The sequence below is a fragment of the Eucalyptus grandis genome, chromosome 1, assembly GCF_016545825.1.
Source record: "Eucalyptus grandis isolate ANBG69807.140 chromosome 1, ASM1654582v1, whole genome shotgun sequence".
Classification (NCBI taxonomy): domain Eukaryota; kingdom Viridiplantae; phylum Streptophyta; class Magnoliopsida; order Myrtales; family Myrtaceae; genus Eucalyptus; species Eucalyptus grandis.
The window spans coordinates 46,316,921-46,343,296 of record NC_052612.1 but is presented as its reverse complement, the minus strand read 5'-3'; the positions used below and the strand labels follow the sequence as shown (position 1 = coordinate 46,343,296).

At 38.8% G+C, this 26,376-nt stretch overlaps 3 protein-coding genes across 3 annotated transcripts; all 3 read left to right on the top strand.

The window, feature by feature from the left end:
* Positions 1-367: 367 nt before the first annotated feature.
* Positions 368-2,412, top strand: LOC120287177 (dirigent protein 21-like). Its single transcript, XM_039299886.1, has 4 exons — positions 368-652; positions 772-881; positions 2,184-2,202; positions 2,317-2,412. Exons 1-4 carry the CDS (start codon positions 368-370, stop codon positions 2,410-2,412), a joined length of 510 nt encoding a protein of 169 aa, XP_039155820.1.
* Positions 2,413-4,597: 2,185 nt separating this feature from the next.
* LOC104446169 (dirigent protein 19) lies at positions 4,598-5,260 on the top strand. The gene has a single exon (XM_010060070.2). The coding sequence runs from the start codon at positions 4,649-4,651 to the stop codon at positions 5,189-5,191; it is 543 nt and encodes a 180-aa protein (XP_010058372.1). The 5' UTR covers positions 4,598-4,648; the 3' UTR covers positions 5,192-5,260.
* An 18,175-nt stretch (positions 5,261-23,435) lies between these two features.
* LOC104414779 (dirigent protein 22) lies at positions 23,436-24,008 on the top strand. The gene has a single exon (XM_010025951.3). The coding sequence runs from the start codon at positions 23,436-23,438 to the stop codon at positions 24,006-24,008; it is 573 nt and encodes a 190-aa protein (XP_010024253.2).
* Positions 24,009-26,376: the final 2,368 nt, after the last annotated feature.

The following is a 26,376-nucleotide window of genomic DNA, read 5'->3' as shown; positions in this document are numbered from 1 at the left end:
GTACTCTCAAATTGTCTTGCCAGCACAATAGCGTGGGGGTTTGGTCACAATTTTGCAGGCTGTTTTTTTGAATTCCCATAATAATTTAAGTTGATGTCATCCTAAAGATATCCATTTTATTTATTCTTTCAATAAGGAAATCTCGGGTTCACAACCTATTCCTATATTATATTTTCTCGGACTATAAAATGTGCGCGTTTTCTTCATCTTAACTCTTCATCCTTGGAACGATTCTCACTTGCACCACTATAAAAGGCATGAAATGAAACCGCTACATTGCAAACTCGTGCAACCAAAACTAGCTTTGTTATTTCTCTTCCTCAGTCACTGCGTCTAGCCTTTCATTCCCTTTTCCAATTCCCACGCCATGGCCTTAACCCTAAACAAGCTCCTTCTCTTCTCATGCCTTATTTCCTCCACCGTACTCACCGCGAAGTCTGAACTCCTAACCTCCAAGCGAGAGAAGCTCACTCGCTTCCACGTCTACGCACAGGACAAAAACACCGGGACCAACGCCACTGTCGTAAACGTAGCGCAGGCATCGACCACCAACCAGTCCGCCACGTCATTCGGTCTAGTTGGGGTTGTCGACGATGAATTGACTGTGGGCCCCGAGATGAGCTCGAAGAACTTGGGTAGGCTACAGGGCATGGTGACATTTGCATCCCAAAGCGAGGTGGCCGTGCTAATGTCCATTAACTTCGTGTTCACGGAGGGAAGTACAACGGGAGCAGTTTGACCGTTGTGGGAAGGAACGAGTTGTTTTTGAAGGTGAGGGAAATGCCCATCGTGGGTGGAACTGGTCTATTCCGGTTGGCCCGGGGTTATGTCCATACCAGCACTTACTCAGCAGACCCGAAGACTGGAGTTCTCGTTCTTCTGTATGATTTCTTTGTGTACCACTACTGACAATTGACGGTATCGCTAGGTTAAGCTCGGGAGTTGTCCTTGTGTAGTTCAATAACAATAAAAACATAATAAAACTATTGGACTGCGTATAGTCATCAGTATTTCTATTCATGATAGAATTGAATAGAATGTAATATGAAATTTAAGGATTTTGTTATATTATATTCACTGTTTGGTGAATCGTATTGATAAAACCAAATATTTTCATATCATGTTATGCTTATTATTTGGTATGTACAGCATATCGATATAAATGAACTTGAAAATGCACAAATGGAAATGATAAGAATATTTCATGATTCACCGGTAAAAAAAAAAAAAAAAAACATCGCAAATACAGAAATATAGATAACATCCATCAATCAATTCTTAATATGACAAGAAATGTAAACGACCTATAAAATCAATAAGGTAGATCAACAACGAATGCCAAATCTAGTAAAAAAGAAAACCCATGAATTTTTAGTTTTGCGATTGTGGAAAATATAGCGTTTTGACTCTCTCGCCACATTCGTGAAAATTTAACATGAATTATGGGGCAAAAGGGAGTTTTGACTCTTTGGTTGCTTTTGTAGACTTTTGACAAGAGCTGAAGAGTTACGGAGGAGAATAAGTTTCGACTCTCTTGTTGTTTACATGAAGCTTTGACATGAATAAAGAACTATAGACTCATGAGGCTTCATCATGAACTAGAGATACAAAGAAGGAGGCAATGTGAATTCAGAATATCCCTTTCAAGTTTGAATTTGTTCATTTAAAATTAGGGTTCTTCTACTTCATTTTTATTTACTTATTTTTATTTATTTTCCTTTCTTTTTTATTTCTTCTTTATTCCTTCCATCATTCCTTAATAAAAAAAAATCATTGCATAATAAATATACTAATGTACCTAAAAATCCTTATGTGATAGATATTGATACTACAAATATATATATACACGCAATAGAAAGAAATTTAAATATATAAATCAAAATATAAATAAATAAAAAAAGAAATCGTCCATTATTATTTTTTTGTTATTTTGAAACTTCTTTTTTATAATGTCAGACTTATGCTTATCTGAAAAATGGGTCCAAGAATGTCGTATTAGAATCAAAATATTATTTATATTTAATTATTACTTTAACTTTTTAATTTAAGAGGTGTGTTATTTTAGAAAATAACTTTTATACCATGGATATAAGAAATCATATTCACCTATATCCTATCTTCTCATGAGATATTTTTATTCCGGTTATATCTTCTTGTATCTGACTTAATCATGTTTTCTGCAGGAACTATTCATGGGATATGGTAAATTTCATCATATCTCGACTTTTATCCTGTCTACCAACCATAACCTTAGGGAGAAAGCATGAAAGGTTTCATGAGAAGTCTGGAAGAGTTCTTACAATTTTTTGTCAACAGTGCCAGATTGGAAACCTGTGCAGCTCTCCTGTTACTGAGAGTTTTGTTGTTTACGAGCGAGCTTTCCATTTATTCTCCGACTACGACATAGGGTGAGTTTACGTAATACCATTATCTATAACATAGAAGAGCACCATAGTTGGAGTCCTCCTGAATGCATATTGTAAGTGATAAGACATTGCGCAATGATGGCGCGACAAAACGGGACAACACGCTAGAATAAGTAGCAAAGAAGGTGTTGGGGCAGAACCAGGCAATAATTTACCATGAATTAAACCCAATCTAGGATGAATTTCTCTCCTTAAACTAAACCGACCAAAATTAACTTAGCCACATCAACAATCAGCCATATATAACCTTAGAATAAGCAAATATAACACCAAATTGATAAGGAAATAAAGCCAACAACACCATCAAGGATTTAACATGAAAACCCAATGCAGAAAAAATCACGGACCGCCCAACTAATCACTAAAAATAGTATGATACAAAAAGGCATTCTCTAGTCACACAGTAGAAGCTCAACATCAATAATATAATCACATTTTCTCACCACAAAGGTGAATCAATAAATTTGGAGTAAAAATCCTAATCAGAATTGGAGAATTTGGAGAAGATTTTCAACGAACGAAATCAATCAACTCGTAACCTCGATCTTATGAACAACATACTCAAATTTAAGTCAATTCTATCGATGTTTAACCTTCAAATCGGAACCGCAAAGTTTCAGCTCCATTTGGTTTTCTTGTCCCCTGTTTTTGGTGAGCTTTCGGCGAGGGCAGGAACATCTCTCACTTCGGTGAGACGCTCTCTCCCCCTCTCTCTTCGGGCACATGGGCATACGCCAGAAGCGGCCCCCGCTCTCTTTCTTTTCACTTTTTAACTCTTTGAGCTTCCTTCTTCTTCTTTTTCTATTATTTTTCTTTTGTTTGTTTTATTTAGCGTACTCGCTAAGCCCGCCAAGGCGGACCCAACCAACAGAAGACCACGTGCATAACATTTGTGATCTACGAGATGAGATCCTTGGTATCGTCAACTTTTTCACTCTATTTCTCATTCATTCAGGCCATTGTAAAGCAATGTTTATAATTAAAGTATTAACAATTGAGATCTATTGAGAAACCAATCTAGAAGTGGATCTCCGTACATAATATTTATTTGCGGAACTTTGCAGTTGCACCGTCCTAAGAAATTCATGGTATTGGATATGTAGGTCATGAGCCAGAGGGCGACATAGAATTTATGACCTATGGACGTCTGTGATGACTTGATTGTTACTTATTACCGCTTATTTCAGAAGAATACAATCTTTCAAAGGCCGTGTCTATTCAGAAATAAGTTTCTCTTTTATATATTCAACTTTTATGTTTCGATATTTTTAACTTTCGTTTCGTTTCTTTCAAAAGATATTCCGTCATTATTTCAATTTTTTTTTCTTTAACAATTCATGAAAAAATAGTAGAATTTTTATCTGGAATTATTGTTTGAGACTTTATTGTATTCCGTTGCCATTAATAACGTTATGAGCAAATAATTTCTTTAAAATAGTGTGTTTACGCTTTAAAGTCTAACTCCATTCTTCTCCCAATAGATTTGTTGTCATGACAGTTTATGAGATGATACCGATGGGTTATGAGATATGAGGATTCTATGTCTCCTAAGCTAACCGATTGATTATACTACCAATGCAAACACATTGTAGACTTTCCTTTTTCTTCCAATTGCTAGAATTATATTTTTCTCGGTGATTGTAATTTCTGTTTTATTTTCAATTTCTCAAATATACGTGAACATAATTACGAGATGAGTTCTGGAGGGAAAAAAAGTGGGTTGAGGAGGAAGGAGTGCAAAATTAAATTTTTTTTTTTAATCCAACTCAACAAATACATATCAATTATTTATTGACGTGGCACGTGGTAGGTACTGAGAGAGAACAGAGATGACTCATGTTTTGCTTAAGTTTTAATTAAAATTCTTTCAAATTGTCCGGCAAGGACAAAAGCCTGGGGTTGGGCACGTGTTTGCAGGCTTTTCTTTAATTATTATAATAATGGTCCCCGTTTAAGGTGAGGTGTCTTAAAGATGTTCATTTTGTTTCTTTTTCCCGAAAAGATAATCTCATGTTCAAATAACCTGTTCCTACGTTATATCTACTCGCACTATAAACGTGCATACTTGTTTTCTTTTTTGATTTTTCATCCATGGACACAGTCAAATTCGGGGCCCTAAATAATGCATGAAATGGAAGCGCTACATAGCAATCAAAACTAGCTTTTGCTGTTTCTCTTCCTCAGCCACCTAACCTATCATTCCCTCCCCAATTCCCACCGCCATGGCCTTAACCCTAACCAAGCTCTTTCTCTTCTCATTCCTTGTTTCTTCCACCGTACTCACCGGGAACTCCCAGCCCCTAACCTCCAAGCGCGAGAAGCTCACTCGCTTCCGCGTGTACGTGCAGGACAGAATCGCCGGCAGCAACGCCACCGTCCTACACGTAGCCCAAGCACCGACGACCAACCAGTCCACCACGTCATTCGGTCTAGTAACGGTTTTCGACGATGCGCTGACTGTGGGCCCCGAGATGAGCTCGAAGAACGTGGGTGTAGTACAGGGCACGTCGGCGTTCGCATCCCAAAGCGAGGTCGCCTTGTCAATGTCCATGAACTTCGTGTTCACGGAGGGGAAGTACAACAGGAGCAGTCTGACCGTTGTGGGGAGGAATGTGTTGTCGTTGAAGGTGAGGGAAATGCCTATCGTGGGCGGGACTGGTCTTTTCCGATTGGCCCGAGGTTATATTCAGACCAGCACTTACTCGTTGGACCTGAAGAAAGGACTTGCCGTTCTTGTGTATGATTTCTTTGTGTACCGCTACTGACTGTTTCGCTAGGTTAAGCTTGGGAGTTGCTTTCTGTTGGTTCAATAACAATAAAAACTTAATTAGACTCTCGGTAGAGAGCATAATAAGGTTTTTGTGAGAAGTTTGAAAAGATTTTTTTTTTTTTTTGTAATTCCGTCGATGGCACATGATTAATAATCGGTCCACCTCTCTTGCTAACTCATTAACAAGCCAATTTTCATTTTTTTTTCTCCAACATTGGATGAGACATGGCAAAATGACGAGATTAATTTTGTTGCAAGTGATAAGACATTGTGCAGCGATGGCGCAACAAAACAGGACACTAAGGCGAATGGCAAATGAAGACCACACGCATAACATTTGTGATCTCCGAGATGATTTGTACCGTCAGTTTTTCCATCCCATTTTTTTTTCATTCATCCAATCCATCTTAAAGTGATGTTTATAACCAAAGTATTAAAAGTTGAAATTTGTTGAGAAACCAATGGAGAAAACAAGAAGTGGATCTTCGTACATAAGTTACATCTGCAGAACTTTGCACCTACGGCATCCCGAGAAATTCATCATATCATGTACATAGGTCGCAAGCAAGTAGGCCACATAAACATTGTAATCTATGGATTTGATTAGGAAAATTGAAACAATAGAGTTATCATCATAATGTTCAATGGCATCGTGACCAACTTTATACACAGCTTATATACACTAAAAACAATATTATTTTTGACCATTATACATAATATGGCCAAATATGGAAGGGAGATTTAAAAATGTTAGCTTTGGCCAATCAAGTAGGACAAACGTGTTTAGTTAATCTTGCCCTTCAATAATTTTGAAGTGGAGACCACCTTCTAAACACCCAGCAATGTGCCTTTTCGACCAGTACAATTTGTAGTTATCTGTTTTTGGTTATCACTACTCTCATTTGTATAATATGGAGATGGAATGATTCGTTTGGAGTATCTATTTTATTAATTAAGAAACAAAGACAATTTATTATAGTCAGTAGAGCTTTAGTGCTGTGTGTATGTTCGTGTAAATCAAAATAACTGATTAATACTTAAGATGTCGTTGGATGTAATGAAATTTCCTTGACTAAAAATTATTCTAAGTTGAATTTGTAATTAAAGAAAATACTCACCTAATTATCAGTGTTGCTCGATATAGTCTTTGCGATCCACGGCTAATGCATATCCAATGTAGAACTTTTATCTTGAAATCAGATAAATGACTCATCCCGTCCTCAAATTATATACTGTGATCTTGATAGCTTCGTCTCTTTCATCAAAATGAAAGACCAGGCCGATGCATCAACTTTCTTCATCGACCTAGTTGTCAAGCCGATCTGTCCATTCTGAACTTAGTAAACATAAACAGGGTACTACTTATCTTCATTCCAGAGGATATGTAACATTAGCGCACAGGCATCAATCGTGGCCTTTTATCACTTGAGTCGACCTTCATTTGTCGACATGCTGCTCCTGGACTTGGTTATTTTCACTTCTATCCTCTGTCGACTAAATTCAATTTTCTTGTCGCCCAACTAAATTTATCGACTAAGAGATTTCAACATTTAGCCAATTTTTTTCTCTATCGTCTTGCTCGGTCTCTTCTAGTCCGAGTCAGCGAACCAGGACTTGGAATACAATGGCTCGATTAGTTTACTTAATTAAAATGATATTTGGTTCTGTCGGAGTTGATTTGCTACTGATAACCTATTCACTAATTGCCCTCACCAATTTATGGCTCTGTATCTTTCCAAAAGATCACAACACACCAATCATGTGGTATCATTTGGTATTTTCCGTCGGTGTTCTGTAAGGATTTTTTTTTTTTTTTATATACTTAAGTCGGGCATGTTTCTTAACTAAACCTTGAGACACAATTAATAAATAGAAGATAGGGACCCACAACACGTGAATCACAGGGGTATTGCCTTTTAGGGGACGGTGAGGGCAAGCCACTAGCTTTTCCAATTTATTAGTACTATGTTAAAACCAAAATAAAAACTCAGGCAACCACCAAGTTGGTTGATTTAATGGGGAAGGGGTCATTTACTTGACATAGGTCACGACCTCGACTGGCGTTGTGAGTCATCTCATGTTTCCAATCTCCCTAAGATTGTGGAAAAGGAAGATATGGAGTAGGTCGGAGCAACTTTCAAGGTGAGGTAGGTTAATTTGCAAAAGAAACTTCTAGGAAGTTTACCATGCCATATCCTTTCGGAGGATGCTAGTGAGTCAAGCTTGAAATCCCCAAGCTTGATAAACTAACATGTTCATAAAATTATTTGTCAAATCATAGCTATAGCTATGAAGAATTTGACAATTTGGCTTGTGTTATGTGGCATAATCACGACATATCTCATATAAAAGGATTTCATGATTATTAGCATCTTTGTAGAATTATAAGGATGGGCAACCCAACGTTTTGTGGTGGGAAATCTTATAATGACATCTAGAGGGGGCCACTAACGCTAGTGTGAATTGGAAGTAAAGTGAAATTACATGGAATAGAAAAATCTATCAAAACGAAATTCTAAGGAATTGAAATGCATGATGAAAGGAAAACATAAGGAAACGAAATTAAAGATAAAGAAATCTCGTTTTCATAACCTGCAGCTAAATTATATCTTCTGGCATAGCATAAAAATTGTGCGTACGCTTGATCCTTGGATAGAATCCCACTCGGGCACTGTAAAATGCATGAAATGAAACTACTACATTGCGAACTCGAGCAACCGAAACTAGCTTTCTCACTTCTCTTCTCAGTCACTACGTCTAGCCAGTCATTCCCTCCCCAATTCCCACCGCCGTGGCCTTAACCCTAACGAAGCTCTCTTCATTCCTTGTTTCTTGCACCGCACTCGCAATGAAATCCGAAATCCTAAGCTCCAAGTGCGAGAAGCTCACTCGCTTTCGCATGTATGTGCAGAACATATTCGCCGGGAGCAATGCTACCGTCACAACCATAGCTAGGCGCCGACGACCAACCATTCCACCACGTTATTCGGTCAAGTAGTAGTTGTCGATGATGCGGTGACCGTGGACTCTGAGACGAGCTAGAAAACATGGGTAGGGTTCAATGTCTGGCGGCGCTCACATCCCAAAGCGAGATGGTCTTGTCAATGTTTATGACCTTTGTTGCAATGGGGTGAGCGATCGAACAATAATATAGACGTAAAAGAAAATAAATTAGACATCGATTTACGTTATTCAATCGTAAAATCTACGTCCACGGAGAGAACAAAGATCGAATTTCATTATAGATCAAGCGATACAAGGAGATTACACACTCAAGTCACTCAAAACACTCTCTCGGTGTTTCCTGAAGCCCCAATTACACCCAATACACCAATCTTTCTTGGATGTAAATCACGAATAAGCTTTGTCGCAAGAAAAACATAAAGATCCAAAGCCAAACTCAAGTCATAAATTAACAATCACGAATAATTGCGTTTGTTTGCAAATGCTCAAACTCTAGTCATAAATTAACAATCTCCACCTTGGCTCGACGTTTGAGCCAATTCACAATTGCTTCGCAAAATTCAAACTCGCCACTACTTTCCCATAGCCCCCAATGGGCTCAACCGCCATAGATTTTATCCAAGTCCAAGCCCGCTGAACTTCGCCATAACCGATGACCCCATCATAATACGAACTCCACATGCACCTTAATTGCTCCGCAAGGATTTTTCCGACGCAACCTCCTCAACCGCAAATAAAGTAAAACCATTGTTACATCCATATCTCGTCAGAGATCGAATACGTATTTGTTAATTTCAGCAAGCATAGAATCGTTGGCTCTATAGGCTCCACCTCGCTATGAGCACCATCTATGTCGATTACTTTGTTAGTACTCGTACTCATTGCCTCGGGAGTTTCTGGGTCGCAACTCCACCTCAAGCCGAACACGTCTAGATCCGTATTAACACCGCCACAAACACTCCTAGCGAAGCATTGAGACTCATCAAGGGTAACTCCCTTTGCTATTAACAGTGAATTTATATTCTGACACACAACCGATCGCCCCGCTCACCTTGTGCATAGCCATGAAATATTTATCTTACCCTCCCATCGAGCTTACCATCACTCACTCGAAAAATAACACGGCAACCAAACATAATCGCAACGTTACATAACCACACTTCTTAGAAGTCCGCCTCTCAATAGCAGTTGATGGAGATCTATTTAGGTAACTTATCGTACTTAGCACATCAAAGGAAATCTCCTAGCCATACCAAAGACTAGAGATAATTTTTCTAGCCATCTCTAGTAATGTTCCGCTTCACAATTCTGCAAATTGTTGTGATTTATTGGCACTAGTGCAAAGTGTTTCACTACGCCTTCTTTCATGCAAAAATTTATTTGCCGGCTCCAAGTAGAACTTCATGCTATTATCAGTCCGCACATACTTGATCGACTTACGCAGTCTCCTCTCGATCAAAAGCTCTTGACTGCATGATCCCGACACTAGCATCAAACTTATGCATTGGCACAAACACCCAAGTCTTCCTTGAAAGCAGTCAATAGACTCTCGAATAGATGCACCTAATGTCTCCGAGGCAAAATCGTCATTATCTCACATTGAAGCTTATACAAGCCATTATACTTGATTCCTTTCATTATTACCATGGCATTCAAAACCTTCAAAACTACACATTTTGAAGAATACCTACAACCAGCTGAATTTATGGCACCCAAGGAAATTAAGTTCTTTTTTCATTCGGGAACATGCCTCACTCCAAAATCAATGTCCTCACAAATACCATCATACATTCCGATTTTAACATCACCAACACCCATAACATCGCACTTAGCGTTGTTTCCTAATTGACTTTATCACTACCCGTGCACCGATAAGTGATAAAACCGATTTCTATTTGGTGTGACATAAAAAAACAAACTGTAATCCATAACCCATTTGTCACGGGCCGAAAGAAGGACGACCCGAGAGGTTCCCTGAGTCGATCGTGACTGCTTCGTGGTAGACTTCCTATGCTCGCCGGATTCCCAACGAGCCTTCTCCCCGAAGCTACTTGTCACGGGCCGATCGATTGGGATCGTGACCGCACGCGCAACAGACAACTATGGATCACCCAAGCCAAGCCTTGCTCAATCGAACGCTCACTCGCTCACTTACCCATTGTAGAGAGAGAAATGATCTAGAGAGAAGAGCTCTGGAAAGATAAAAGCTTTGTATCATTAAGTAGTGGATGTTTACAAATGAAGGAGGACACCCCTTTATGGTTGAGGGCATCGGATTACATCCATTGATCTAGAATTCTATCGGCGAACGAGATCGCACCGCCTCTCAACTACCGACACAAGTACCAACCACTAAACATAAATGTTTAACTACTAGCTACCTAAGATAAATGAAGCTAGAGTCTTCTAAAAGCTTCGAGGAGAAGGCTCATTGGGAATCCGAGCGAGCACAGAAGTCTACCACGAGACGGCAGTCACTTGCCGACTCCGGAACCTCGAGTCGTCCTTCTTTCGGCCGTGACACATTCATCAAGCGATGAATCATTAGTGACAAAAAGACATAATCGGCATTATCCGCTACTGTTTGCAATATTATCTCCGCGTAATCAACCATAATTCCTTTACCCTTATCATTATTCAACTTAAGGCAATCTCTTCTAAGATGCCCCTCTGCCACTAGCTCCAACAGACAAACATTAGCAGTCCTAGATTGACTACTGCCGCGACCCGCTCTCACCACCCCGAATCCCTCATTATCGCGAGGAGAGAAAAGGGGGAAAGGTCGGATTAGGGGTACTGATCACGAAAGTTCCCTCACGGCTTGCATTCCAAAAGATGTCATCACCTCACCTTTTGGATCAAGCCTCTCATGAGTTCCCTCTACGAGATCGCGAGCTCTCCCAAGCTCGTACCCCGCGTGACGGAATGTCGCGATCCATACCCACATAAGCGACACACCTAAAAAAAGGAGTCGAATGTGGATATCGAATTTAAGGGTACTTTTTACCATGGTAGCCCTCTCGATAATACGCTTCACCCATTAGGATGGCATCACTTCATCCTTGGGCTACTCCCACATCAAGTATGCTAAACCATAGTGAGTTTCATCGAAACTCATACCCCGCGCGACAACGGATTTATTTATACGATCTACTTATTTATGACAACCTAAAAATAGACGGAGTCGCCACTAGCCTTAACTTTGGGGTTGGCTAGAAACCCAATCGAGGTCGGGAGTATTCCCTCGATTCCTACGCAACTGCATATCTAGGTTAGGGGGACTCTGGGGTTACGCTAATATTGCTATTAGCGCCCTTTCGGTACCTAAACAAGATGTTGTATTTTCTAATATGTCTGTGTTTCTTTTTACATTTTTAGGATCATCAATTCCTAGACTAAGTGATCATGCATGGTTGATCATTTTCATGCTATTCTATTTCTAAAAAGAAAGGAAACAATCAATGAAATTGAAAGTGCAAGACATGAAGTAAACAATCAAGAGAAAGCAATAAACTTAATCATGCAATTCTAAAGAATATAAAAGAGAAAACAATCGAGAAAGAAAAGAAACCCGCAAGAACTCGTCGGGCTTTATACAATGCATAAAACCCGAGACATATGTCGGGAAAATGAGCATTATATGATAATGGAGGGACATCGACCTTCACCATCTTCACGCCTTCTCCATCTTTCGGGGTCCTAATCTAAACCTAGCTTAGGAAACTTCTAGCTAAATGCATACAATGGAAAGAGACGAGCAAATACATCAAAACAATCAAAAGCAAGACATTTTATATTCAAAAAGAGTGACTAAAGTCACAAGGTCTCGAATCAAATTCTATGTGATATCCCAAATAAATTTCATAGAGACACTATCATCATATCAACACATGAATTTCTAAAAATCTAAAAAAACAAGTCAATCCAGAATAGAGCACAGTAACATGTCACACCGTCATTCTACAAACATATTGAAAGCAATTGGACAAATCTACTATCTCATCTTAAGACTAACAGCAACTAGCCACAGAAAAGACAGCATTGCAGTTCAAGACAAATTCCAGATTTCAAAGCTCAATTTGAAAAAGAAAGGCAGGGCAAATGATGGGCAAATTGAACAAACTAGGCACCGTTAGAAAGCTCAAGGTGTCTTTTATGAATTCCTATTAGGTGACAATTGCAATTTAGGTCTTTTTTCTAGCTCAAGCAAAGCCATTTGTATAAGTGGTCAGATCAGATTATAACAAGCAGAACACATCAGCAGATTAGTGCTCTTTGCAAGAAGCATCAGGCAGGGCAAATGGTGGCCAAATCGCACGTATTATATGTCTATGAAACGCTTGAAAAGTCTATTACAAATCTCTAGGAGACATTAAACCCTAATAACATCATCTACCAGCTTAGTCCAGTTAAAACAGAAAATCACAGTAGGTCATTCAGAACAGAGAGCAAGTCAGAACACCAAAATTTTCCAGAAAACTGGTGCTAAAATGCCGAGCTAATTTCAGCTAGTAAACGACATCGGATCGGAACGTTCAATGGGTCATTGAAAGGTCTTTGAGTCTTCTTCAACTCTCGTGAAGACATCGAACACAGAAAACCACAGAAACCAGCTCATATCAGGTCATTTGCACAAAAGGTCATTCGAAACAGAGAATCAATCAGAACAGCAAATCAACCTTAAAACTACTGCAGAATTGACAGACTTTGTAGGTGTTTTTTGATGACTGAACGACGTCCGTTCAGGGCGTGCAACATATCAAATCGAAGCTCTAGAAGTATATTTTATATGTCTAGAAGGACTCGAGGTCAAAAAACCTCATCTAGCACCTCCTTTCAGCCGAAACAGTGAGTCACTCATCCGAAATCGAAAATCACAGAATCTCAGCATCCAACTGCAATCAATTCCAGATCATACAAACATCGATTTTAATTAGATTTGCAATGCATCCTGGCCCCAAACCTTCATTGTCGATCATGAATCACGACACGAGAAGCTCTCGCCTCATCGGATGATATTAAATGGAGTTTCATGGCACCCACCTTGGTCCTTAATGAATCGGCCAAGAACTGACCTTCGGAGATGTCCACCATTCAGTGACAATGAAGTTGCTATTTAACAAAAAAACATGTACTGAAATCAGTGGAGGATCTGAATCTAATAACACTCCTTACCGAAATAGAAAAGAGGAAACCAAACACTTAGCTTCGATTTTGTTATTGGAACTCCTGGAAAATGAAGAACGCTGGCCTTTGATTCTGTGATCCTCGAACTCATCGAATGAACGCCTCGGCTGCTGATTTGAAGATGGTGTATGCTTCTTTCGAGTTGCAATCTAGACGTGTTTTCTCAGCTTCTTCTTCAACAAAATCAGTGAAATTAAATGTCAACAGAATCTGCTGAAATCAGAATCTTTGCGCAACAAATGTACAAGTAAAGATTGAGAAGACTTAGCTCAATCTTCATTCTGCGATTTTCTGACATCAGCACATCAACTACTCGAAGCATCTTCAGAGATTTTGATGATCAAGTAACAACGAAGAACTCCTTCGATCTTCATCTGTTCCATCTTCAATCAAGAGAGAGACCGACCGAGAGACAAATCCAGAGAGCGAGAGACAGATCCTGAGCGCGAGATCCAGCCAGAGAGGAATCGTCGGAATCTCTTGCGCGCGAGACTACCGGCAAAGCAGAACAAGAAAACGATTGGAAGCTGTTGCCGCCGCTGCCGTCGTTACCACCATTGCCAATCGGCTTCGGAGCTCGAGAAGGTGCAGATGAGGAAGTCGAGATCCTCAAGCTAAAGAGAGAGACCGATTTCCACCTTGAATCGATCCGGCCGTCAAAACCCTAGATCGCTCTCCGAGATGCCGAGAGAGTCGGAGAGAGCGATAATCCCCTCAGCCAGAGAATCCCTCCGAGAGCATCCGCGCGAACGGTTTTTTTTTTGGTGTGAAAGAGAGATCGTGATGAAGAGAGAGCGAGAGCGAGAGAGCGTCTCTCTGAGAGAGAGAATCCGCGCCAGCGAGAGCCCCTCGTGAATGGCCCCCTTCCTATTATTTTTTTTCTTTTATTTTTTTTCTTTTTCTCTCCTTTTTTTTTTGTTTCCTTTTGTTTTCTTTTTTTTTTTTTCTTGTTTTCATTCTTTTCTCTTTCTTTTCTTTCTTATTTCTAATTTTTTTATCTTTTCATTTCAAACAATTTTTTTTTTTACTTTTGCAAATTATTGTTTAAAAATGTCGACTTAAAAATTAGGGTGTCAACAAACTACGTCTCGGGTTCATATTAAGTATTACCATTACCCACACGTGTTCTAGATCTTCCTCTATTTTCACCTAATAAAAGCAGCAGATACTGAGTTCGCGATTCTTTCCACGAATGTCCTCGCTCAGAATTAAATCTCGAACCCGACAAACGTCAAACTTGTTGACCAGAGAGGAATTACTAACAAAGAGAATAATAGTATTCTAACTATCAAGCAAATGAGGATAACAGTAATCAAAGCACTTACCTCATCTTCAAAGTCAATCTCAACGAACTCAATTGACTAACAATCACATTAAATTCATTGATATGATCAGCAATTGACGCACATTCGCTCATTTTCAAATTAAACGGACGTCACATCAAAACAGGACCTTGTTGATCGTAAATGGCTTCTCATACATATCCGATAGGGCTTGCATCAAATTAGCAAAGGGTCTTCTCCTTCGGGATGTTAAACGCGACGTTACGAGCCAACATTAGACTTAATAACACCCATAGCTCGTCTATCCAAGCAAATCCCAATCAGCCTTGCTTCATAGTCTCCGGTTTCTCCCCGATAAAGGCAAGTGTAGATTCATCTGGTAAAAGATAATCTTCAATCTGCATCTTCCGTAAACTAAAATCATTCCCATCAAATCTATCGATTCTCACTTTTACTTCTTCTGCCGCCATCGATTCGCTTCAACTTAACCAAGTCTGGCTCTGATACCACTTGTTACGATGGGACGAGCGATCAAACAATAATATAGACAGAGAAGAAAATAAATTGGACACTAGATTTACGTTGTTCACTATAAAGCACTACATCCACTGGCAGATTGAAAGATCGAATTTCACTATAGATCAAGCGATACAAGCGAGATTACACACTCAAGTCACTCAAACACTCTCTCGGTGTTTCTCAAGCCCCAATTACACCCAATACACCAATCTTTCTTTGATGTAAATCACGAATAAGCTTGTCGCATTTAAAACACGAAGCACCCAAAGCCAAGCGCCTAGCACCCATGAATGTCTCTCACAAACAAAGAAAATCATGGCACTCAAAATAAGAACGGCACTTCGATCAACAACGATCCTTCGGTGGCATGCGGCTTCTCCTTTTACGTAGGTCTTCAGCCGCTCCTTAGGATTTTTCACCAACTTTGTGCAAAACTAGAAACAAGAATTGGTTTCTGCTTTATACGTGTGTGCGCGCACCCAAGGTCAAACTTTTGACCTTGGACCCCACCACCTTCCTATTTTGGCTTCATGCGGAGACGAATGGTGCTGCAGAGGCTTCTTCATGGGTGTAGAGGAGAGGACTTCTTCCTCTTACGTGCGTGCCCAAAACTCTGGGCCCACCCTATTTCACCAATCTTCACGTGCAGGGACTTCACTTTCTTTTCTTCAATTCGGATTCCGCAAGCTTCGCAGCAAAAAAAAAAAAAAAGAACTTTCCTCCATTTTTGTTAAATCTAGCAAATTGCGTTTGTTTGCAACGCTCAAACTCGAGTCATACCAACAACCTTCATGTTCACAGAGAGGAAGTACAATGGGAGTAGTTTGACCGTTATGGGGAGGAATTTGCTCGTTGAAGGTGAGAGAAATGCCTATCATCGGCGGAACAAGTCTTTTCCGGTTGAGCGGGGTCATATTCAGACCAACACTTACTCGTTCTGACCTCAAGAATGGATTAATCATTCTTTGTGTATGATTTCTCTGTGTACCATTATTAAGGGTTTTGCCAGGCTAAGCTTGCAAGTACATTTTGTTTGGTTCAATAATGATAAAACCACAAGTGACTCTTTAGGGAGAGAGCATAAATAGGCTTTATGAAAAGTTTGAGAAGAGTTGCTTGGAATTCTCTTGACAATGCATGATTGGAAATCGTGCAGTTCTCTTCTCATTGAGAGTTTTGTTGTCAACAAGCAATATTTTCACTTATTCTCCAACATAGGATAAACTCACTTACTAATGTTAGTTATAGCAGAGAAAGAAATAACACAAGAGTACCAAAGTTGGAGCTTTCATGATGGCATAGTATAAAGTGATATGACATTCCACAACAATTATTTGCAGTGAGTCTTAAATCAACTATGTGAGAAAAGGTATTTTGTCTTCTTTCTCCATCAAGCCGGCAAGCAAGCTGACTATCATCTTCTAAGCTACATCATCTATGTTGAAATAGTTTGTTATCATAAAAGAGTTGTCTATTGATTAAGAGATCACATGACTCTTGATTTAAAGAAAATGTGACTCTTGATTATGAAAAAAAAGTAACTTTTCATCCTAAAAGAAGGTTATCAGTAGTTATAAAAAGAAATGACTCTTGACATGACAAGTGATGATGATTATGGATAAGGTACCTATTTCCAAAAGTTATGTTGATTGGTTTTCCTTGAATAGACACCAATTCACATATTATTTATAATAACCACAACTATTTTCCATACAATAAACCTTAAACATTCAAGGAAAAATTCCAAGAGAAATTGAGTAATTGTTGAACCCGATTCTCTACGGCTTTAGTGTATATCTTAGAGGTATACTTATTCTAAACCCGATAACAACAATAGTGGGGGCAAATAATACCTTAAGGACAGTATATGGTCATCACACATCAAAGTATCAAAGATCTACTATTACTTTTCTATCTTCATCACCAAACAAATTTCCCAACATTCTCAATTATGGTCTCTATTGCAACGATCATCATCTATGATCCCTTCCTAACACTAGTGACATCAACATCTTCAACTCCATCAAGGCGTTGATCCAACTCTACTTATTATTAGGAGAGTTGTGCCTCACCATCATTAGCCACACCATCTTCACAAACACCCAATTTTGTCAACACTTAACAATGCCAACCACTGTTCAAAAAAAAAAAAAAACAATGCCAACCATGAACCCTCTTCACTATAGGACTTATGTTAATAAATCGACAAGCGAAGCCACCATTTAGTCTCTAAGCAACTACAAGCACCAGAGCCGAGCATTCCTTAGCAATCAAAGTTGAATGTTAGAGGGTGATACAGTTTAGTTTGTTGCAGTACAAATTAAATTTCTGTACAATATTATCAAGGTTATGTGAGAAAGAACGTGTCAATTTTGTGATCAATTTTGTGATCGGATACTTTTTTGCCATTATCAAATCTGGTGATAATGTGGATTGCAATCCCTTTGTCATGTAAGGTCCAACATATACAAATGTCATCATCTTGAATCCGATTGGATGTACCAGCAGCTTTTGTCTAGTGTAAGGTCTACCTTAAATATTGCCTTGGTCACAGAATTTGAAGACAGTTACAATTGCCATACATAAGTTGGATGCTTCCATTGAGGGGAGTTTGAAATTAAGATGGTAAAAAATTCCCCATTTGAGATATTATTAGATATTTTTCAATTTTTTTTAGTATATTTCCTAAGATTACTAGTTTAGAATATAAAGCTAATCTTCTTGTTAAGGTAAATTACCTTATTTCCTATAAATATTATTGGGGTAAAACTATCCTTGATTGTAACACATTAAAAGCTAAGTCAATTGGGTTTCAATGTAAATGAGAATTTTTCTTTTTCTCTCCATCTTTCTTAAAGATTTTAGAATATATCGATGCTGATTTGAAGTTGACATCACTATCCCATACCCAATAATCTCGCAGTCCTTCAATCATTACCATTTGTCATTCCCTCTATTTGGGTCATCACTACTCTCATTATCAAATAATAAAGCAAATACAAATGTCTCGATTGGTTTACTCAATTTGCAAATGATATATCGTTTCCGACAAACTACACATTACTCGCATATACTTTATATTTTTTGCCTTGAAAGTGGTTTGAACTTATGGATCTGTATCATTCTAGAAGATCATGGTAGCACCAATCATATGGGTATCATTTGTATTTCCTGTCGGCGTTGGTAACACATAGAATCTAAGCAAGTCTCACTATTTCAGGAAAGTTTCTTAATTAAACCTAGTAACGCAATTAATAGATATGTGAAATGGACTTCCAACACGTCAATCATGTGGTTATTACTTCCTACTAACTATAGGGGGAGGGGGTGTGCACTTGAGCTTTTACATGTTAATATTGGGTTAGGTCAATAAAAATATATCGTGAGTGGTAGTATTTTGATGAGGATTGTGATAAGGGGCTCGCCAATCTTGGATTTTAGATTTACAAGAGATGCGACACAATTATCGCTTAGGCTGAACATTCTGTGATGAATGTAAAACTCGTGTTGACGCCTGAAGGGGGTCACTAGTGCTAGCCACCCATTCAATTGTTTTGCTTGTCAAAAATAATAACTTAGCAATCTTGACAAAGGTTAAATTTGAAATCAACAAAGTTCGTACCCAAGAGAATGATTTTTCATAATGTTTCATCTCAAATCATGCTTTGAATGACTATCACGATACATAATTTAATATAGTTTCAGTTCTAATTGTTACCAAATTTAGAGAAGGCGTTGCACATTCAAACTATAAGGTGGTATTAAATTCAGCGCAGAGAAAAGCCCTAGAATAATATCCAAAGGTCTTTCGTAAGTTTCTAAAGAACATGTTGATCCAACACTTAGAGCTCATAGGCATCGGGTCTTTATTGCCCTATTCACAATGTTCGCATGGTAAGAATTCTATCCGATCAATTTTGCACTTGCGTTTTAGGAAATCTCATATTTGATCATCCTATTTCTCTTGGTTACGATGCAATCTCAATATAATGCACATTAAGAGAAAATTTTGTGATGGTTTGCTCGGTACATTGGTGAATCTTGATGGGAAGAGAAAAGATTTGCATAAATGCAAGTTTAGATTTGGGAAATAAGGGAATAAGGCATGAGCTCCATCCAACTCCTTTTCCATTGATTGTTGTTCATATCAATGTTTGAGATGCGACATGATTATCGCTCAAAGCTTAACATTCCGTGATGAATGTAAAACTCTCATGGTGACACTTGAAGGGGGGTCACTAGTGCTGGCCACCCATCACAACTGTTTTGTTTGTAAAAAATAATAACTTAGCAATCCCAACAAAGGTTAAGTTTTGAAATCGACAAAATCCGTACACAAGAGAATGATTTTTCATAATGTTTCATTTCAAATCATGCTTTGAATTACTATCACAATACATAATTTAATATAGTTTCGGTTCTAATTGTAACAAAATTTAGAGAAGGCACTACACATTCAAACTATAAGATGGTATCAAATTCAAAAACGAGAGAAAAGCCCTAGAATAATATCCAAAGGTTTTTCATAAAGTTTATGAAGAACATGTCGATCCAACAATAGAGCTCATAGGCATCAGGTCTTTATTGCCCTATTCATAACATTCGCATAATAAGAATCCTATCCGATCAATTTTGCACTTGCGTTTTAGGAAATCTCATATTTGATCATCCTATTCCTTCTATTGGTTACAATGCAATCTCAATATAATGCACATTGAGAGAAAATTTTTGTGATGGTTTGCTCGGTACATTGGTGAATCTTGATAGGGAGAGAAAAGGATCTACATAAATACAAGTTTAGATTTGGGAAATAGGGGAATAAGGCATGAGCTCCATCCAACTCCTTTCGCCATTGATTGTTGTTCATATCAATATTTGTTGGTAAGCACTAAAGGCCCAATATAGTATCTCTCGGATGGGCCCAAAGCCCAATTCATTACAAAAAGCTAATGTGCAGCATGGGCCTTCCCTTGAACTCTCGCTCACACTAACTTGGCACACCACGGGTTGAGGAGAGATACTTTAGAGAATGCTCCATGTTACTCTTTTTTGTTAGATTTTAAGAATGATACAAATGGGGAGGAGATATCTATTATACCTGAGCTCATCTAATTACAACCATATATCTTCCCTTAATCTGATGGTGGAGATTTAATCTCCTTACCCACCATCATCCTGCCAAATAAAAATGGAACAAAAAAACCTTTAAAATACAAGTGTACATTACTCATAATACCCTTTATAATATTCTAGAGTTCTTACAAAAACCTTAAACCTTTTAAAACTTCAAAGCATGCTTGACCGTCTTAGCCAACTCAATATATTGTGCCAAGAAAACCTCCAGCCCGTGACATTTGCATCATCTTTATAACTTGAATATTGATTTTTTGTCGCTTCTGTCTTGTCATAAGTTCACTTAATGTAAACACCATATGTACTAGTTGATCTTTATTTTACATATAAAGTACATGGACTTTGTTGACACCTAATTAAAAAAAAAATAGAAATAGAAAATAATACTTGATTAGAGGGAAATTTAAAAAAAAAAAATTGAAATGAAAAATTGAATTCAAAACTCAACAAAACTAAATGTTTTGGTTCCACTTTGTTGCCGGTAGTTCAGTGAGATATGCAAATATATCGGAAGATCTTCATCTGCAAAAACAACAAACTCAAGTCTTTTCTATAAAATGAAGAGTACGAAGCCTTAAAGAAAGGGGGGGCTTCTCTTCGTCTGAGTCGAAGGAAAAAGGAAAAAAAACTGAAGATGAAGAGAAAAAAGTCAAAAAAAGTGAGAAGAGAAGGAAGAGGGGTTTCGGTGCTTTGGGAATAGAAAATCAGAAAGAGAGCAGGTTTCTTTTTCCTTTTTGCTGATTTGCTGCAGAGGGAAAATAGAACATAAGGAAAAAGAGAGCAGAGGGAGAAGACTTCTCCCGTGAGAGAGGACGTGCGGCCAGAAAGAGGAAAAGACAAAAGAAAAGGAAAAAAGGAGAACAACGCACTGTTCATCTTCCTCGACAGCACCTTTCTCGCCGGCCATCGCCACTCGTCCGTGAGCCCCCACGCCCAACGCCGCCGCTTGTTCCGTCCAAACACCGGAGCTTCGCTGAGCACCAGCACGCTGCTCGTCACCCCGACGACTGAGCCCCTGCCACTCCACTCGCCCGACCCAGCCCCCCTGACGCCTCGCTGCTCCACCCCCGACGTCCGCGCAGCAGCCTGCGCGTCAGCTGCAGTTGTCCGAGCCTCGCACCGCCTGTGCCCGACGCCGGCTCCACGCCCGAACAGGACCATTTGCTGCCTCCTCTGTTTTGCTGCAGGTCTGGTTACTGCCGAACCTCGCCGGAGCTCCAACGGACAGCCCTTGTTCCGAACGGCAACCCATCACCGAACCACCAGCTGCTCCTCGCCATTCCTCAAGCCAACCGTGAGTTGGACTAGGTGATTTTCTAGATATTTGATTTCATGTTTTTTTTATATATTCTAACTTGATTTGTTTTGATTTATTTTTATCATTAGGAAATTTGTCATATTGAGTTATGATAATAAAAAATATTGACCCGCGAGACGTCGGGTTAGATTTTTTATTATTTCGACTTTTATGGCGAAATTCATGAATTTCTTTGCATCATTGATTCATATTAAATGCCATTGATTTACATTGATGGATTTTTATTTTAGCGTGTTATTATTTGCTCATCACATATCATGCATTATATTAGATATTTAGGTTTATACTCATTTCACATTTGAAGCAACGTATTTTAGTTTCTTTTTAAGATTCATGTAGAATTAGGATGATTTTCCTTTAATAAAACCAAAACACAAAAAAAATATTAAAAACAAAAACAAAAATGTTATTTAGGTTATATAGATTTTCATAATGTACGCACCACATGTTGCGCTTTATTTAGGTTAATGCTTTAATATTCTCGTGTAATTTTTAATATTAAAAAAGGCCGAAGATTAGTATTGCATCATTATCTTTTAAAGTCATTTAAAAAAGAAAACACAAGAAGATCATTTCCTTGGTTAGTTAATAGGTTAATTCATAATTAATCTCATTTCATATCATCATTATTTAGCATAGGTTGCATATATGCATTAAAAATGAATCATCATTAAAATAAAAATAAAAAAGAGCATGCATGTAGAAATACCATGTCATCCATCTCATATCATGAAGACATGCATATTTAGATTATAAAAATTAGATTGCATACATATAGTGATAACTTTTTAAGTCATACCATATGAATTGCATCTCGCATGTTATTAAAATAAATTCATGCATATTAAGTTTAAATTAAGATTGCATATAATTAACATTTTAAAAGAAAAAAGCAAAAATTAGGTGTCATGTCATTTAGAAATTATGTTTAGGGCATGCATTTTTTTATTAGCATTTTTTATTGAATGTTATTTTAGTGATTGTGCACTTTCGCATGACCACCATTTGCATGTTAGTAGCTTAAGTTAAAATTAATCAACATTGCCTCGTAAAATATTTTGAAATTAAAATGTTGTAGTAAAGGGCGTTAGACTAATCTAGCGTAATCATGTCCCCTAGACCCATCGAATCTCTCTCGAAACGCCCAAGTAAAAGTAAAGTATTCTCCCATACTTTACTTGGGTTTTAACCAACCCTAATTGGTTAGTGGTGGCTCAAATTGAAATTGCATGTTTAAATGAGTTAATTTCTATCAAGTCGCGATTGGTAGGATTTGGGAGAGTCCGTGCCAAGTCTTTGACTTAGTAATCTATTAACCTAAACTTTAGGATTGTCCCTGAAAATTTAGGTCACGACGGACTTTACCTAATTAAGCCATCACCAAGATGAGAGAAATTAAATATTTAGGACCCTCTTCTCCGACACTAATCTACAATATTTTTGCAGGCAATGAAGTCATCTCTCCTCCCCTTGGCCTTAAAAATAGGAGCAATGCTAACAGAAGAATGACGTTGATTGATTGAGAATGACGGTAAAATATCAACCACCCCCATTATGGAAAAAATATTTCCCACGTTCTCATTTTCCATTATGAAATTGCATCGTCATTCTCATGAAAGTGGCGTCTGCTGCCTTAAATCCCTCCTCAACCAAACCCTTGAGAATGACGGTAAAATATCAACCACCCCTATTATGGAAAATAAAAAATATTTCCCACGTTCTCATTTTCCATTATGAAATTGCATCGTCATTCTCATGAAAGTGGCGTCTGCTGCCTTAAATCCCTCCCCTCAACCAAACACTTTCCACATCTCTCTCTCTCTCTCTCTCTCGCCATGGCTCTTTGCATCTCGAAGTTCGTCATATTCTCTCTCCTCTTTACCTCCACCATTCTTGACTCCGCAAGCTCTCGCACCTTCGCGCGAAGCCTCTTCCCGCAAGAGCTCGGGCTCAACAAGGAGAAGCTGAGCCACCTCCACTTCTACTTGCACGACGTTGTGAGCGGGCGAAACCCAACTGCCGTGCTTGTCGCCGAGGCCAAGACGACCAACACTTCGGCCACTGGATTTGGCGCCATTGTCGTGATCGACGACCCGTTGACCGAAGGCCCCGAAGCAAGCTCCAAGATCGTCGGCCGAGCTCAGGGACTCTATTCGTCTGCATCACTAAACGAAGCCGGCCTGCTGATGGTGCAGAACTACGTCTTCACCGAAGGGAAGTACAATGGGAGTACGCTCAGCGTCCTTGGCCGGAACGCGGTGTTCTCCAGCATGAGGGAGATGCCAATAGTTGGCGGGAGCAGGCTTTTCGGGTTCGCACGCGGTTATGCTCAGGCGAGGACGCATACAGTCAACCCCCATACTGGGGATGCCGTGGTGGAGTACAACGTTTACGTCTTCCATTATTGATCATGTTCCTGAGCTGTTGCGGAAGGAGGTCATTTTAGCTAAAAGGTCCTTAACTTGCATTCCCAATTGCACTTTACCAAACCACACTATTTGCCACACAAAAAAGGTCAATTTTGGTTATTATCGACATGTGATAGATTTAGTCGATGATGGAAAAATTTGATCATTTATGAATAGATTTATAGATGACTTGAGAGATCAACAGCTAGAAGGAATTGACAAAAATAGAGTTGACAATCTTGGTTGCAAAACCATCAACATAGTGGAATAAAGCAACTATCGAGATCATATAGTCAAAGAAACCATCAAGATAGTGAAGCTAATGAAATCATCAAGGTAATGGAGTCAATATAACCATTCAGTAAGAACCGTTTGAAGCCCCATTGATAATCGTCAATTGTAAGCTTTAAACATCGTACTCTTCAAAGACCTCCATGGATAAACAAACATGTTCTTTTTCAATTTATGCAGTGTAGTTATAATTTTTAGACTCGCGTCGTCAATTAAAATATGGCGTTATTCTTAAATGTAGATTCCAAATTTGCATCGTCAATTAAATTCCAATTTGTATCTTTGCTATATATCCCAAGTGCTTTATCATCGATTAAATTTTGGCGTTGCATCTTCACGTTCTCATGCTTTATGGCCAATTCAATTTCAGCATAATTTGTGTTTGTTTGGTTCCATTTGAAGTGATTACTCTACGAGCTTTGTCATCGATTAATTCCAACACAGTTTGCGTACTTTAGTTTTGTTTAAAGTGAAGTCATTGATTTTCTTATTTGCCTATGATATTTCCTATCATAAATCGCCACAGGGTATATGTCCACTAATAAAACTGAAGAATGACTTTCAGCATAAGATATTTGTCGCAAAGTCGAATTCCAACTAAACACATATGTAATATAATCCCAGATTACCCAGAAAACATCTAGTCCAAACGTTTCAGTGGCTTCTCTATTCTCAATAATTCTCCACATATCAATGGCGTTATCATGAACAGTCAGAGTTACATTACGGACGCGAGCATTGGTGGAGCTTAGCGGCGACTTCCAAAAATCCTCGCGAGCAGAACCGCTGACGAATTTCTAATACAACTGCGGCAATAAAACCGTCACTAAAATGGTAATTTCTTGTAGTTCGTCCGCGGCAAGTAGAATCATCGATCGAGAGAGAGAGAGAGAGAGAGAGAGACAAAATGGCAACTGTCCGGCATCGCTGCTGGCGGCGCAGAACAGTCGGCAAGCGAAGAAGGGTGTGACGTTGCAAAGGGAAGAAGCAAAGCAAAGAAAGGGAGAGGAGAGGAGAGAGAAAGACCCTCGGTCATGCATGGATGGATAGGTTTTTCTGGGTTAAACTTTTTTCTGTAGCAAGCTCACATTAGGTGACATAATATTGGCGTGATGAAGGACCGTTGAAGAGGGCGGGCCAGAGGAAAACAGGCACCTTCCCGTCCTTATTTTGGTCGTGAATCTTTTTATTCTTTGTCTTCAATTACTGAAACCTTTTGCGTGTTCGAATGATCATCCTAAGTTGTTGCATGATGTGCGTATAAGATTTGTTGTTCCATCACCGGATCGGATGATGCTTTAGCTTCATTCTCTTCACCCCCACCCCCCACCCAAAAGAAAACCAAAAACAATGAGCCTCGTCTACAGTATTCATAAAGCAGAGAAGATGGGGTAAGAAGGCCGGAATGATGTATTTTCCGGGTGGGCCAAAAGCCCAGTTCATTAAAAGGCCCAACATTATTGCAATATGGGCCGTAGTGTGAGACTCGGACTTTACCCCTTTTTATTATCAAAACAAGAATTGAAATGGATATCCTTTAGTTTACACGAGTATTATTGACATCAACTCAAATTCCCTAATTGATACCAGCTTGGGGATAAATTCAGAGGCTAAGGCAGGCAAACTTGATACGTTATAGGGCAGTTTGAGTCTGGTAGTTTTTGAAAAAAAGGTGCAATGCTCTTGCTAGGAGCATGGAATGGTCTATCTAATTTCTCCTCGAGAATTCATCATCTTTTATATATTGTCATGTCATACAGTGACATGGTGGAAATGTTGGAACCTATGTTGTACTGAAAAGCACGCATACCATGATACACGACACATACATGTGCCCCTCGGACTAGTCAAGAATCGGCAAAACTATTGTGCTCGTGAAGCATTCAAATTGGAATATTGCTTCATAAGGGCAGATCAGTAAATGAAGTGTCCGTCTCTAGGATTGACAATAACAATCTCCACCCCTGTGGTGTATGTAACTCTTGTTGATGATGTAGCAATTTGTAAAGAAGGAACTAGTCTAATTCATGAGAAGATATGATGTAAGCATTCAATCACAAGTGCTTTTGATGTAGGT